At 40.7% G+C, this 15000-nt stretch overlaps 3 protein-coding genes across 6 annotated transcripts in view; 1 reads left to right on the top strand and 2 right to left on the bottom strand.

Annotated features, from left to right (window-relative positions):
* The window catches only part of LOC106820707 (metabotropic glutamate receptor 3-like), a 6428-nt gene extending 4566 nt beyond the window's left edge, over positions 1-1862 (bottom strand). Inside the window, exons 1-2 of the mRNA XM_014825214.1 lie at positions 1533-1862; positions 184-368 (exon numbers count right to left, since the gene is read on the bottom strand). Of these exons, the coding sequence (XP_014680700.1) occupies positions 184-368; positions 1533-1788 (441 nt within the window). The 5' untranslated portion in view covers positions 1789-1862. The remainder of the gene's footprint in view (positions 1-183; positions 369-1532) is intronic.
* Positions 1863-3117: 1255 nt separating this feature from the next.
* On the top strand, positions 3118-8363 carry LOC106820733 (galanin receptor type 1-like). Of its 2 annotated transcripts, none has more exons than XM_014825273.1 (6): positions 3118-3278; positions 4106-4336; positions 4922-5101; positions 5765-5882; positions 6520-6626; positions 7049-8363. In XM_014825273.1, exons 1-6 carry the CDS (start codon positions 3221-3223, stop codon positions 7528-7530), a joined length of 1176 nt encoding a protein of 391 aa, XP_014680759.1. In that variant the 5' UTR covers positions 3118-3220; the 3' UTR covers positions 7531-8363. The 2 variants fall into 2 exon arrangements, with proteins under 2 accessions (XP_014680759.1, XP_014680760.1); XM_014825274.1 differs by having other exon boundaries at positions 3118-3423.
* A 10-nt stretch (positions 8364-8373) lies between these two features.
* Positions 8374-15000, bottom strand: part of LOC106820734 (40S ribosomal protein S5-like) — a 9344-nt gene continuing 2717 nt past the window's right edge. For all 3 annotated transcript variants that reach the window (XM_014825275.1, XM_014825276.1, XM_014825277.1), the window contains exons 3-6: positions 12688-12897; positions 11610-11738; positions 10793-10891; positions 8374-8514 (exon numbers count right to left, since the gene is read on the bottom strand). In XM_014825275.1, coding sequence (XP_014680761.1) covers positions 8446-8514; positions 10793-10891; positions 11610-11738; positions 12688-12897 — 507 coding nt within the window. In that variant the 3' untranslated portion in view covers positions 8374-8445. The remainder of the gene's footprint in view (positions 8515-10792; positions 10892-11609; positions 11739-12687; positions 12898-15000) is intronic.

Below are 15000 nucleotides of genomic sequence, written 5' to 3'. Positions count from 1 at the left end.
TACTAAACACTAGTATTGCCGATAATACGATGTAAATTTTGCACTGGCCGTGAATGCCATGCTGTAGGCCCTATAACATATCTCAGAGTGGGATAATGGCATGCACAATATTGCAGCTTATATAGTTTGGTGCATTTTATTTAGAGGCTTCATGATGATATGGCATAACCACGTAAACCGTACCTGAACTCTGTTGGGTAGAATTGTGCGCAAGTGGTAGGGAAACTTGTTTTTATCACTTAGCTCGTCGCTCGTTGAAAAATAACTGATCTGCGGGATTTGAAACGGTCCGAGCAGTAGCGCCATCTGTTGAGTCACTGAACTGAAGCGTCCTCCAACGACGCCTATAACATCCGGGTAGGCATCTCCTGTGAGAAACCAGGATTTGACAAACAGATTTAGCATGATTGTGAGCTCACAATTAATGCATGCCGTCTAGAGTATTATTTGATAATATGATATTATATACATATATAAATTTATATGAATTCACAGGATCATTAATAAATAACTTATAAGATAATACTAAATTTAACACGATAAAGGTTAGGTCCACTGACCTCTATATATACTAACAGCTCGTACATACTAGGCACCAGTGGTAGAGACACTGCAAATACAACGATAAAACGTCACGTCTAATGACATTTTAGAAAATGAGAAACTATTGTTTCCAATGAGCTGTTGCACACGCACCACGTGATAACGTCCAGCGACAACCGTAACGACAACCATGTTTAAAATCATTTCCGATTTCCATCGACATTGTTGTGCGACACTTCATAAGCAGGCAATCACAGCCCTAGACAATGTTTCGCAAAAACATTTCCCAGCGAAATTCGGCTGCTAATCTGTTTGACGACTGCGATGTAATGGCAGTATATATATGTGCTCAGGGAAATTCAGGTTTATTAGATTCGGGCTTTTATTGTCCATGGTTGCCCAAATAAAGCTGGGTTTTTACACTATCAACTTTTAGTTGAAAAGTTGACGAGTTGATCCAGCTTTCAACGTTCTATTCACCTTTCTATACGATGTTCAACGCATTTAATTACATTATTGCGTAAATTATCTCCCCCTGGGTGGATGGATATACCTCCTGATTGTTATTGGCTGCATCAAATCAAATCAAAAAAATTGATCAACTCGCTGACCAAAACTTGAGAAAGTAGAACATATTCTAATCTCTCAACTAGTTGACATCAACTAGTTGACCTAACGCCAGTCGGTAACACCTGCAGTATGACAGTGTCAGTCGCTGCGACTTTGACGCTGAATGTTACGGTTGGTCATTGTCGCTGCAGTGTGTGCGCGTGCGTGCATGTGTGCATCTGTGACATCAGTATTGTGCCAGTCCGCTATTGGGTTGAAATAATTCGGATCTTTATAATAAAAACAATAGCAATAACAATAACAATAACAATAACGATAACGATAACGATAACGATAACGATAACAATAATACTAACGATAACACTAACAGTAACAATAACAATAACAATAATAATAATAGCCACAGTAATTACAACTACCTATTCCAGTCTGATTACTACAGGACTTGTTTTTCGGCAGAAACTCCAGAGCGTGTAGTAAACCAGTAACATCCTTGCCGCACGAATCGACAATCACGTAACCAAGGGAGACGTTCGGAAGCAAAGCCGTTTTCTTGTTGATCTGATCGACGGCAAACGCGAGGCTGTAGACATACGGAACGTACGGTGGGTCGATGTCCTTGCCGCAGTAGTCCGTGCTGCTATATTCGTGCACGGGTATAACCGCGCCCAACATAACGTCGCCGCGTTTCGTAAATCTGTACGGCGGAAATTTTACCGGAGTTCTGCTGCACTCACTCAGGGTCAACGCAGGTGTGAGTGATGCGCAAAACAGTAGCAGCGCCGAGATGGCGCTTAAATATTCAATATGAACGGCGCACATTTCAACGCTGATGCGTATTATAATGCCGGTGTAACAACGAATGCGTAAATCGAGTAAGCGGTCAGTTAGTCAGACGCCTCAGTGTTTTGACTAAACGCGACTGTGTTGAACAACATCACATGCAGCTAAAGCAAAATCGTGGGTAACATCGATCTCGGGTAACACCTTGTTATAGCGTATCATGTTGTCACCAGCCGCGTTTATATGCGGAATATAGTCCGGACGTGAGCGCAGTAGAAATGGTGGCTCTGCGCCTTCACACTACTGCAAACGGTGTATGGTTACTTCTTCAGCACAATGTGTGTAGACCGGACGCACATCCTACTCTGTTGGGTTCCAGCTGTCATACCCGCTGCGTCATAATAGCATGGGGTCACAGGCAACTCATTCTCGCATCGATATGTTGTTTACGAATTAATAGCTATTCAATTTATTGTCAATCAATTCATAACTAAAACTTGTATTCATAGCAGATTTCGCTCATCGAACCTCCAGCGTTATCATAATGCGGCGCGTTACTGTCGTTGCTGATATCGCAATCAGCCGATTAAACGAACATTCTTTTAATATAGACGTCCTTCAATATTCACGGTAAATGTAGAGGCAACCACTAGTTAACCGGCTTAAGATTGTATGTCGCAAATGGAATCGGAAAAACTCGTCTTTTCCCAGAAGCAGGCTTATCATCGTCTACGCGTAATTAACGCTCTCAAACCCGATCTGACGGCTATGGGGGCCTTTATTAATAGTTTTTAATATTTTTAGTTAATATTTTTAATAGTTATTAATAGTTTTCTCCTTCGTTGTTTCGATTGACGTATTTGCGTATGTAAAATTGTGAGACTGCCAGAAACGACGGCGCTTGTGATAACTTAATATGTGCGTACGAATGAATGTACGTATATGATTGACTCGCCGAATAATTATCATCTCAATAAGGGGATTCGAATGTCCTCATACGAGTGGGTGGGTGTGATTGGTTAACAACGGGCTGAGGGAGAGGTAGCGGCCAGATATCGCCACCACTCTTATACGCGCATTCACCGTATACAGGCCGACCCAACGGCCTTAGTTGTATTATACACCACTACGCGTGAGCGCCTGACTTCTTCCACGGTCCGTTGGCTCCCCAGTATGCATCAGCGGGTGCCTGGGCGTCGGACATGTTTGTTTGGTTCGTTCTACGTTCGCGTGACATTAGAAGTCAAATATAAATTCCGACATACGTGTGTTAACTCGTATATTGCGATAGAATACGTATACAGAATTTTGTTCTTCTTGAGGAATGATTGCCGGTGGATGTCGGACATTGACAGGCGTTATCAGACGTAGAAGGCAGCAAGGTGAGGATGCTGTAGCCTGTAACGAAAATGTTTCACTAGAGCGCACAGTGCTTGTATCAAAACATTGCGAACAACATTGTGCTCGGGTCGACAGTGTCACTCTATAAGAGTTTTACATACAGAAATCGGTAGATATATACCAAAGGTAAGTCATGCGCGCGCACATGTCATTATCATTTAGCACATATTATAACAAATAACACGCCGCTTCTGTCCTTTAGCAGTTTAACAATTGATGTACTATTATTATATAAACTAAATAAGGCGGTCATAACCATTTGGCATTTTGGAAATTTACATTAACATTATGTATATGCCTAATCGTCAAAAGATTGTCTATAAACTTTCCAAGACTTGAAAATCCAAACAATCCTGCATTGGATGTGTGGGGGGGTATGTGTGTGTGTGTGTGTGTGTGTGTGTGTGTGTGTGTGTGGGCGCGGTGTGTGTGTGTGCCTGTGTGTGTGGTGAGTGTGTGTTGTGTGTGTCGTTGTGTGCGTGCGGTGCGTGCGTCGTGGTCTTGTTGCGCTTTATAGATTATTTAATAGCGTAAAAATTATTAAAATTCGTACAAATTCCTATAATTCTGTGCCCTCATACCAAATAGTTGTATACGTGATTGCCCACGAACCCACGTGCGTGTGTGCGTGATTGCCCACGAACCCACGTGCGTGTGTGCGTGATTGCCCACGAACCCACGTGCGTGTGTGCGTGATTGCCCACGAACCCACGTGCGTGTGTGCGTGATTGCACGCCATGTTATTAACTGAGACCACATTCTGACTTACTTACGTGCTTGAGAGCACTTACTTTCACCATATTTATAGGTAAAGGAATCGAAAATCGACCGCTAATGGATTCTCATATGGCAGTAAAGGCTGTCGCCATGGATGACGAAGATATATGTCTAGACTGCACGGTGGTGTGCCTTAATTGTAGCATCACCGGTCCACAAGACGTTGACTACGACTACATCAACTACTCCAGCTACGCCGGTGATGGCCAAGACCGGATAATAACTATTACACTTCCGCTCGTATTCTCGCTTATATTCTTAGGTAAGTGACGCATTTCCGTTCTCGAATTATTCACCAGATACCGCGCAGTTGCAAGATCGCAAGTACATGAATTACCCACACCCACGCCTAAAAAAATACGTGGTTAGAAAATATTCTTAAAATTTCCAAACAAATACCAAGGCGTAACCTGTAACGGTTCTCAGTAGGTCTTTAACCCATCTCCTACTTTTCATGATGCGTGCGCGTGCGTTCGTGTCTTACTATGTAACGACTTGAACTAATACCACTCACGCTCATAGGGTCTATGTCCCCCAGGGTACGGTCCGGTATACCGGAACGTACCCTGGTAACTATTTGATATGGTTAGGGTTAGGGTTAGGGTTAGTGAGTAGGCGTAGGCGACTCCCTAGACTCGTTGTCCTCGTTAGTGGAGTAGGCGAGGTACGGTCCGGCATATTAGATAGTACCAGGGTACGTTCCGCCGTTCCGGTATACCCGACCGTACCCAGGGTAAGTTCCGGCAGTACCCTGGGGGACATAGACCCTCTCAGCACCACTCACCAGGTGGCATTGATTATCGTATCCTTTATTGTTTCATAATTTCATTTGTTTGATGCTTTGCAGTTGGCCTCGCGTCGAATGGCTTGGTGTTGTACGTCGTCCTTTGCAGTAGATCGATGAGAACAATCACTAGTCTCTATCTGGTCAACCTTGCCGTTGCTGACCTCATCCTACTGGTCTTCTGCGTCCCGTTTATCACCATAAACTATCTGCTGCCGTACTGGCCGTTTGGTCAGATTGTATGTACGTGCCTTGGTTTTATTTGCATCGTGATCGTCATTATAGAAATATCGGTTGAGGATCTAAGGAAATAATTGATCGGTGTGCTTCTGGTAAATTGCTACAACACACACAAACAGTTATTTCAGTCACGCGCAAGCTTATTAAAATTATGGTGATGCAACTTTACGGTGCCCATAGCTTTATAACACATATAACCACTAGCGGATTAAGGGCAGGGCAACGGGCACGTGCCCCGGGCCCCCCACATTTAGAGTATCCTAAAATTTACAAAACTGTCGTAATTGTGATCCACAAAATTCTTAGCATGTAACGTTGAAGTGATGCGTTTCCCATGCTCTTTCGCTGACTGAATTTCGCTGTTCAGCTGATTATTGATGGTCTCGAATTGTAGCGGTGAAAGGTCATTTTCAAAACTCAAGTTGATTAAAAATCACATGAGAACCACGATGAGCCAACAGAGACTGGTAAACCTCAGTATTCTCGCTGTCGAAAGTGACATTTTAAATTCATTGAAACGCGATGAAATACTCTCTAAATTTGCAAGCATGAAAGTGCGGAAAAAATACAGACTATAGGGCCCCCACACAATTGCGTGCCCCGGCCCCCCCCCCACACGCTTAGTCCGGCCCTGCATATAACCCTATTTCATTACCATTTTATCAGGCAAAGTATGGACGTACTTAACTACCGTCGCAGTGTCGGCCAGTGTGATGACACTCATAGCTATGGCCGTTGACCGGTATTACGCTGTGGTCCAACCAGTAAGGTCTCTTATCTTCAGGTATGAATGACAACACATAGCCGATTACCTAGTCACCCACCCATCGTGACCATTCCCAAACGCATTAAAAATCCCAACATTCAATTATTCCACGTATAATCAGAAATGTATTGCCAATTACGCAGTGGCTACGGGTACGGTAGCCGTCGGTCGTTGAAGCCCCTTTTTGGCGTTAAGGTTAGGGTTAGGATTAGGGTTAGGGTTAGGGTTAGGGTTCTAGCTCATCTAAACTCTCAAATCGTGAATTTATTTCCCAAGGCGTTATTTCGAAATCTGGCGCCACCGCCGCCATCTTTGTCTCGTTAAGTATGAAAGTGAATGGACTCCCGTACCCGTAGCCTCGAGGCATTAAGATACGGCTACCGTACCCACTGCCTAATACTTAACATACTGCTAGTATATATATATATATATATATATATATATATATATATATGTTAAGGCACTAATTCCCTCTCGGATAAAATTCGACATGATACGTACTTGTAGTTGTAATGTAATACCCTTATTATACATTACTATTAAGTTTTTAACCATCCAGTTGGACTAGAAACTGTAGCACTATGTATCAGTCTTGTAACAAATTTGTAGTATGACAAACGTGCTAAAACAATATCTTATGTATGCAATGTTGCAGAACAGTACAAAGAACAGTAGTTATTCTCACAGTCATCTGGATGACCAGCTTCATTGGCTTGGCCCCTGTGCTCTTCATAATGCGTGTTGCAATTTACTTTGATAGAGGTACAGACTTTCTTACCATACCACGTCATGCGTGCATTCTCGAATTAAGTATGTGAATATATTGAATATTAAGAATGTTTTGGAATTATCGAAATTTCAGTCATGTTCTATTAAATCTCACCAGGTTTCGTGTATTAAAACCAGCGACACATTCACACTCGCTGTATAAGATGACTGCAACTTCTTCCAACACATCGTACCCATGTAACGAATTTGACATACTTTCCCTGACTTTTTATGAAGTTAAAATTAAAAATGGTGTCCATTTTGATAAGAAAAGTACACCTTATCCCCCCTCAAATTTTTATTCGTTTTTTTTTGCATCGATCTCAAGAATGACCAAAATGAAAACCAAAACTTGGAAATCCGCGAATCCGCGGAAAATTCTCATGCCTGCATGTTTTTTCATGGCCATTCTGCAGGAGAGTGGCAGGAGTACTGCGTCGAGCACTGGCAGCTGCCATCGCACCGTACCGGCTTCACAGTGGTACTCTTCATCGCGTTCTACGTCGCTCCACTCATCGTCATCACATCGACGTACGTGCTCATGGCGCGCAGCCTCTGCCGCACCGTCAGCCCCATCGTCGTCGCGGCGTCGGCCGGCAGGATGCTGACGTCACGTACGATGACAGCGCGCACGCTGCTCGTCATTGTTGCAGTGTTCGCTGTCTGTTGGCTACCTGCGCACTGTGTACAGCTGAGTCACGACGCCGGTACGTGGCGCTACACGGAAGCGACGTTCGCTATCAAGGCGCTCGCGCACACGCTCTCCTACTGCAACAGCGCGCTGAATCCGTTCATTTACGCGTTCATGACGAAGAGCTTCCGCGAAAGCGCGCGCGAGGTATTCTCGCGCCGCAAGCACACTGACAGTAAGGTGTTTGTTATCACTGAGCAAGACTGACGCCTACGGGTGGTGTACACAAACTATCACGAGGTTGTTATACAGCAATAAACAATGTTGGTGTTATGGAACCTTACAACCTACACAGGTTGTTGATGTAAATATCTGTACCTGTTCATAAAACTACTACTTTAGGAAGGCATGGCAAGCGTTGCATTGGCCAATACCGGCAGTCTGATGACATTCTGTTTTACCGGACAGTGTCCGGCACTAGTATCGCTCTCACAGAGTAACATGCCTATAAATTAGGCTAAGCACATTATTGCATTTAAAAAATAGCATATGTATTATTAAATATATTTTGGGAGTACATAAATAGGGTCCTTGACGTTATATCGGGATGTCATTATTATAGAATTGATGCCAAAAATCAACCAGTGTACCAAATAACACCACATCCAGCTTAAAAAATTAGTCTATAGCTACTGAGTACTGACATATTGCAACATTATAATTTTACTCAATTGAATCATACATATAATCAAGAGTACATAACAGAGATCTCTATTATGTACTCTTGATATAATGTACGTTTTACTATTGGAAATATTTGTGATCTTGCTATTTCCCAGTCATGTCAAATTACATCTTTACAAAATGGCCTGTAAAAATAAATGTCTTTGCAACCCCTCCTTACGAGGATAAAAATGTGTCATGTTCATGAAATATTATAGTCTTGGTCTCAAGTTAGTTCTGCTCAAATTATGCCATTTCCATCACATGCATTAAATTAAATAATGCGATGTTCGAAGTTCAAAAGATGTTATTTGTGAGGTTATGTATATTTATCATTCCTGGTCGTATCTGCGTTGCTTGCAATCAGTTTTTAACTTCAAAATAAAACATCTTAATCACATTCATTTATTTTTCTGCTTCATACATACACGTAAGGTAAAGCCCTCCTTTAAACACAAGCTAACGGTTAGACTTTGCAACTCTCTCCAACTCGTCTTTCTTCTTGATGGCATAAGAGTTCGAAGATCCCTAAAATTGAAAAAGCCCATAATTAGTATGTACCAAAACATTACAAGTGATGTGGAGCAACAATGCTAACCTAACTGTCTGTGCCAGTACTAAAGCAAGAAGGGGATGTTAGAAAGTCACAGCTTAAATGTGCCTATTCGCAATATCACATCAACAGTTCTCACGTTATAGAGGAACGAGAAAGGGGGTAGATAGCATGCACGCAGAGAGAGAGAGAGCGGTCTGTAGCCTGCAGCCGAAACGTTGCTTTGCGCAACTTTTTTAGTGGGTGCGCTCCCAGTGGCGCCACCATTGTTAGCAACGGTATAGCTGTCAGTTTTACAATTTAAAAAAAATGCCAATGAATATTGAAACAAAACTTCGTGGCATTATTTTAACCTATTTTAACGGAAAATCTGCAAAGAACCTAGCACAGTGGTTCCCAACCTGGGGACCCCGGACCCATGGGGGTCCGCAAAGGTACTAAGTACTGCGGATCTGTGAGCCAAGTTCAAAATTTCAAGAGGCTCCAGCGTAAAATACTAAAATGTATAATTACTCACGATAGGGCTGCTAAAGATAAACATTCAAACGTTTGGTTGTTCTTGGCAATAATATTATCAACTCAGTATGGCAACATTGGTTGTGCGGGGTAGATGTTATAGCTATAAAATAGCCTAACGGCTGCTTCCGTTACATATGTCTTTCAACTGAGAGATGAAGCTGGGGGAACGAGTTTGATTCTAGTTAATAAAATCTGCTTGTTGAGTAGCCAGACCTTTCAAAAACCTGGGGTCCGTGGGAAATCAGGTTTTTTGTTAGTTAATAAAATCTGCTTGTTGAGTAAACTTGAGTAGACATGACTTTTCAAAAACCTGGGGTCTGTGGGGAAATTCATTTAAATGAAAGGGGTCCTTGGTGGTGAAAAGGTTGGGAACCACTGACCTAGAGTAATGTATAGTATAGTTTGTTTTAAACCTATGTAGTGTGTTTGATCATTGTACAATAAGCGAGTCTTTTCCAGCATATTTCCTTTGTGATTTTTATTGTGCGCTCACTAGATGCTGCTGGTTGTTAGTCGAATTGCCAACTCTTCAGGTAGCATTGGCAATTAGATGCTCAATACTTAATACCAGGGGTAGAAATTAACTTTTGAACAAGGGAGCCCAACGGACGGACTCCCTACCCTCAAAAAGAGGGCGTCTGCAGCAAAATGAGGGAGTCCGCAGTCCGAGATTCAAAGATATTAATAATAACGCATGTGCTTATTTTTAAGATTAACGCAGTTGCATGTCTACCAAATTTTCTTTGGACATTAGCTGAAAAAATACAGTAATTCCGCGAGGCCGTGCTCCGGAACGAACTAGTTAGTATGGCAGAATTTTCAGGGAGTCACACGGACTCCTGCATATGTCAAACCAGGGAGTCCGACAGTAAATCAGGGAGTATTTGACTCCGGACTCCCGTTAATTTCGCACCCTGTAATACACAGTAATTTCAATACTAATGAGAGTTTCCATGTATTATTTTGATGTATTGTGAATCCCAATGATAAGAGAGACACGTGACAGACGTCACCAGTTGCAATTTCATAACAATGTTGTATAACCAGAAGAATTGACTACATAGAATCTTTCCAACTGTTTTTGTCAGAATATTATTCTTTACCCCTTCATATTTTCTTTCTCTGTTACGACTCTAGCCTTAAAATTAAGTAAATAGATGTGTCAGAATTTGCTCTACAAGTTGTTCCCAAGTGTTTTTCCCCGTGCAAAGCCGGGTACCCAAGCTAGTTGGTTCAAAATAAACAACAGCACCAGAGTTTAGCTATTCAGCATTGCCCAACAAATTTCAGTTTAACAGGCTGAATTCAACTTCTATCATGTATTATCTGGTAATCTGAACATTTCACGCCTCCAGGTATGCTGGGCAGGGTCTCCAACCCTGTTGTACAGTGCAACTGAAATGAGGAATATAACCTTGCCGCTGCAGAATCCGGAAATTAAGCCTAGAAATCGTAATGATTCCGCAGAATGAGGAATGGTTGGAGAACCTGGATGGGTAGTCTAAAACCAGTGGTGGCAGACTTGGGCACTTTACAAAATCCAGCTCTTAATACACTGTAACTATGTTGAAATACAATATCTTGTTGTTTTTACTGCATGCAGTACAAGTTCAACTTTTTACAAATGACACCACATCAAGTCCAAATAACTCCAGGGGCCACAAGTTTTTTCTTAAATTGTGAGCACAGAATGTAACTACCAACCAGACAAGTTAAAACAAGTAGAATTGTTACCTTGGATGCATTGATCAGTTCATCAGCCAGACACTCTGCAATGGACTTGATATTCCTGAACGAGGATTCCCTAGCTCCGGTGCAGAGCAGCCAGATGGCCTAACACAAAATAGTAATTCAATTGTTAATGCAACATTCAACCAAACAACACGTTGTACAGCAAATATGTAGCTTCCAACACAAGCACTGTAAAGTCTCAGGGAAGAAATAGTGCTACTCTTTTCAAATAACTTGCAATCTCATGGCAAATTACCCTAGAGTTTAGTTGTTTTCACACTGCACAACTACTACATTACTAAACAGATGCTGACCTGACAAAAAGGAACTGGTCTTACGTAACTTGTGAGTTTCAACAATATTATAGCAACGTGTTCTACACATTCAACAAACACACTCTTACCCAAGTCAACAAATTGACCCACAAGTAAGTTTATTATGAAACAAAACCATCTCACTACACACTAATTACTAATAATAATAACTAATTTGGCAAATTCTCAGTAAAAAATTAGAGTATGGATTTCAGTAATCACACACAATCATAAAGGTATATATTCATCATCATAGAATTTGCACAAACGACTAAATTTCCTCTAATCTGAATCACAATCATGTGCGACAGAAAGTAACTTGTCTTACGTAACTTGTCAGTTGCAACAATATTACAGTAACGTGTTCTACACGTTTAACAAATACACTCTTACCCAAGTCAACAAATTCACCCTCAAGTAGGCTTTAAACGTACGATTTTCCACTAAATACACGTTGACGGTCTATCATTTTTCTCACTAGTAGATGTTGTTCAACAACTAACTACCTGGTTGACACGTCTCAGAGGGGACACATCTACAGCCTGACGACGAACTGTGCCAGCACGTCCAATACGTGTAGAGTCCTCACGTGGACCGCTGTTGATGATAGCATTCACCAACACTTGCAGGGGATTCTGTAAAACAATGCAATATGTGGAATACGTGTGATATATCATCTTCCTTGTTAACTAAATATGGCCAGTTTCAAACTGTCTTGGAATATATAGAATTAGTAATCATTTGTTAACAATTAAAGGTTAAAAACAACCATACGAGACTCTAAGAGTAAGAGTAAGTTTGATACATGTATAATAAATTTATTATGAAACACAACCATCTCACTACACACTAATTACTAAAATGTTACAACGAACTTGGCAAATTCTCAGTAAAAAATTAGAGTATGGATTTCAGTAATCACAGACAATCATAAAGGTATATTTATCATCATAGAATTTGCACAAACAACACAATTTCCTCTAATCTAAATCACAATCATGTGCGATCTGCAATCCTCCTATACAGGAAACACCACCATGGGCAGGGGTCGAAATTAGCGGTATCGCGATATCCGCGGGATAGTAGATTCTTGTGTTGGATACCAGATTTCAATGCTTGGTATCCCGCCGATAGTAAAAAAAAAATCGCCAAAATCGGGATAGTGGTTGTTGAGTTATCAACTTTATACGGCAGCGCATCTGAGCGAGTGCACGTAGAGCGAGTGCGCGATCTGATCATAAATGTGATGTGTATACATTGTATCAAGCGAACCAGACAATGCGTCTAGACAATACGTCTGCAGTGTACTTGTCTGTGCATATCTGTGAATCTGTTTTCATGTTTTTATATAATAATTACATTACATATTAATAATATCTGTGAATCTGTTTTCATGTTTTTATATAATAATTACATTACATATTAATAATTTTCAAATGCTATTATTGCATATTTAAAGATTTTGGATACCAACATTGTTGAAATTACTATCCAAAAATGATGATGACCTCATGACCCCTGATGGGTGAATCACTCGGAGACAACAAATTGCACTAAGATTGGCGAGAGCAACAGTGTACGTACTTCTCCAGCAAGAAGGTGGATGATTTCGAATGCATGCTTGACAATGCGCACGGTTAGCAGCTTCTTGCCGTTGTTACGTCCATGCTTCATCATGGAGCAGGTCAGTCGCTCGACGATCGGGCATTGCGCCTTGCGGAAGCGCTTCATTTGGTACCGCAGGTTCGAATGCGGCAGGTACTTGGCATGCTTCTCCTTCACGGAGATGTAGTCCTGACAATAAACGCAGTGAAGATTGATTGCATATTCTAGCACATACACATTTTCTAGCTGAACATCAAATGGAATGTACCTGCACGTAAATGCCTATTTAGTATTACTGCAGCTACGTACAATTTCCTGTTAATTCGATTTAAGGCACCAGATTGGTTGTATACTGGCAAATGATAACATGATCGTTCCATAAATCTATCTTTTACTTGTATATATAATGAAATGTAATATGGAAATAGGTGTTTAAGTTATAGAACGTTCGTGTAATGGTAAATCATTTAATGTCATCCCTCCTGAAATGTGGGGTATTACTGTAAGGGGATGACACATTGGTCATAACGATGCAATTCATATTAGTGGTGTTCAGATTAATCGAGTTCGCCGATCATTACTCGTTTGGGCTGACGAGTTGACTAATCGAGTAGAAAATCTGACGACCGATTATTTTTTTATTTCCAGATTTGACACAAGTACATACATTTACACAAATACTAGTAAACACGGTGCGGTATAAATTTCCAAGGAACTAAGCGACTTTGTTTCCTAAAAATCAAGCCTAATCCTAAATTTGCCTACATCTTTTCAACTTATTTCTTAAATTAAAACATTTAAAAAAAATTACAGGGACCCTTTTTTTGTTCATATTATGAACAACTTATGGTTAAAAGTTTAGGTCCCAACTCTGCTGTTTCTGAGAAATAACCAAAAAATAATTTTTGTATAAATTGACATTTTTTGCCGTCACTTAATTATAGCAATAAATTTTTAATAAAAAATTTTCATCGATAGCATAGAGAGACATCTCTCTTATGTAATGGATATGAGTTTGATTGAATTTGATGAGCAGTTATGTTGCAATGCTCTTTAGAGTGTTACCCGTCTGTAACCCTAACAGTATCCTTTTAATTTACTTACCATTAAATACTAGCTACACATACAATCATGCCAACAGTATCCTTAATTTACTTACCATTAAATACTAGCTACACATACAATCATGTCAATATTCCTTCGCAATACACCGGTTGTGTCGACAATGACGCGGCGTCACCACGTCGTCGCCACAATCTAAAATGATCGATGATTAATCGATCATCGGTCGTTTTGTAAAACCGATGATCGATCATGAAATTTGGACCGATCTCCAACACTAATTCATACAGTACACTCCCATAAAATCATGCACAATGCTACAGGGGCAAAACCTGTTACATCACGCATTATAAAATGGCTCAGATATTTTATGCATCATGATCAGTGTTTGCCACTGATCAGAAAAAACTGTAGGCCTGCAGGGCCTATAGCTCCTAAAAGCTGCAGGCCAGCCAGCAAAGCTGTAGGCCCGCCAATTTTGGAGCAAATTACAGTAATAAAACAGCATATCATGTTCTTCCTTGTGTTTATTAGTAATTATCAATGTCCATAATCATAATCCCTCTGTTTTTCCTTCCTCTCGTCGGATGACTGTTTATGCTTCTTTGCCGGGGCTCACAATTAAGGAAACGCCATATCGTTGTTATATGTAGCTCCTTGGTAACTACGACTCTCCACTTTGACAGCAGAGAGACAGACTGGTAGTCTGGTACACGTCGGGGACTTCTATGGGGGTCTGGGGGCCAGAACATATTTGAAAATTATAAGCTCTGAGATGCAATCTAGAGCCATTTCAGGGTACTCCAATAGCTTACAACTAGCAACACTTTTTGGTGGGAAAGGGAAAAAAATTATGTAAAATTTACCTACTGTAAAATTTTGATGGGCACTGAGGAATTCCATCTGTGTTGAGTGTGTCCAAAGTAAACGTATTTTGTAGACATACAAGCTCTTACGTAGGAAAGCTTTTATTTAGCTACACCCTCTATAAAATGTATATATAGTTTTTCCAATCGTTAAAAACAATATGATACTGTTAAACCCGAGTGGTGCGACGAGGCTGTACTGCTGTTTGCATGACTAGTAAGTAGGCCTAATACGACGTGCTTTGCAGCTACAGTGACTTATGACATGTGTGTTAAAACTTGAGACAATTATTATTATTTACTGTATAATTCAACATGATATATTACCTAAATCTTCTTAATATTATTTTAAAACAGTATACTG

Source organism: Priapulus caudatus, unplaced genomic scaffold (assembly GCF_000485595.1).
Source record: "Priapulus caudatus unplaced genomic scaffold, Priapulus_caudatus-5.0.1 Scaffold44, whole genome shotgun sequence".
Taxonomy (NCBI): Eukaryota; Metazoa; Priapulida; class Priapulimorpha; order Priapulimorphida; family Priapulidae; genus Priapulus; species Priapulus caudatus.
Note: the sequence above shows the minus strand (reverse complement) of the source record. Positions and strands in the feature narration are given on the sequence as shown.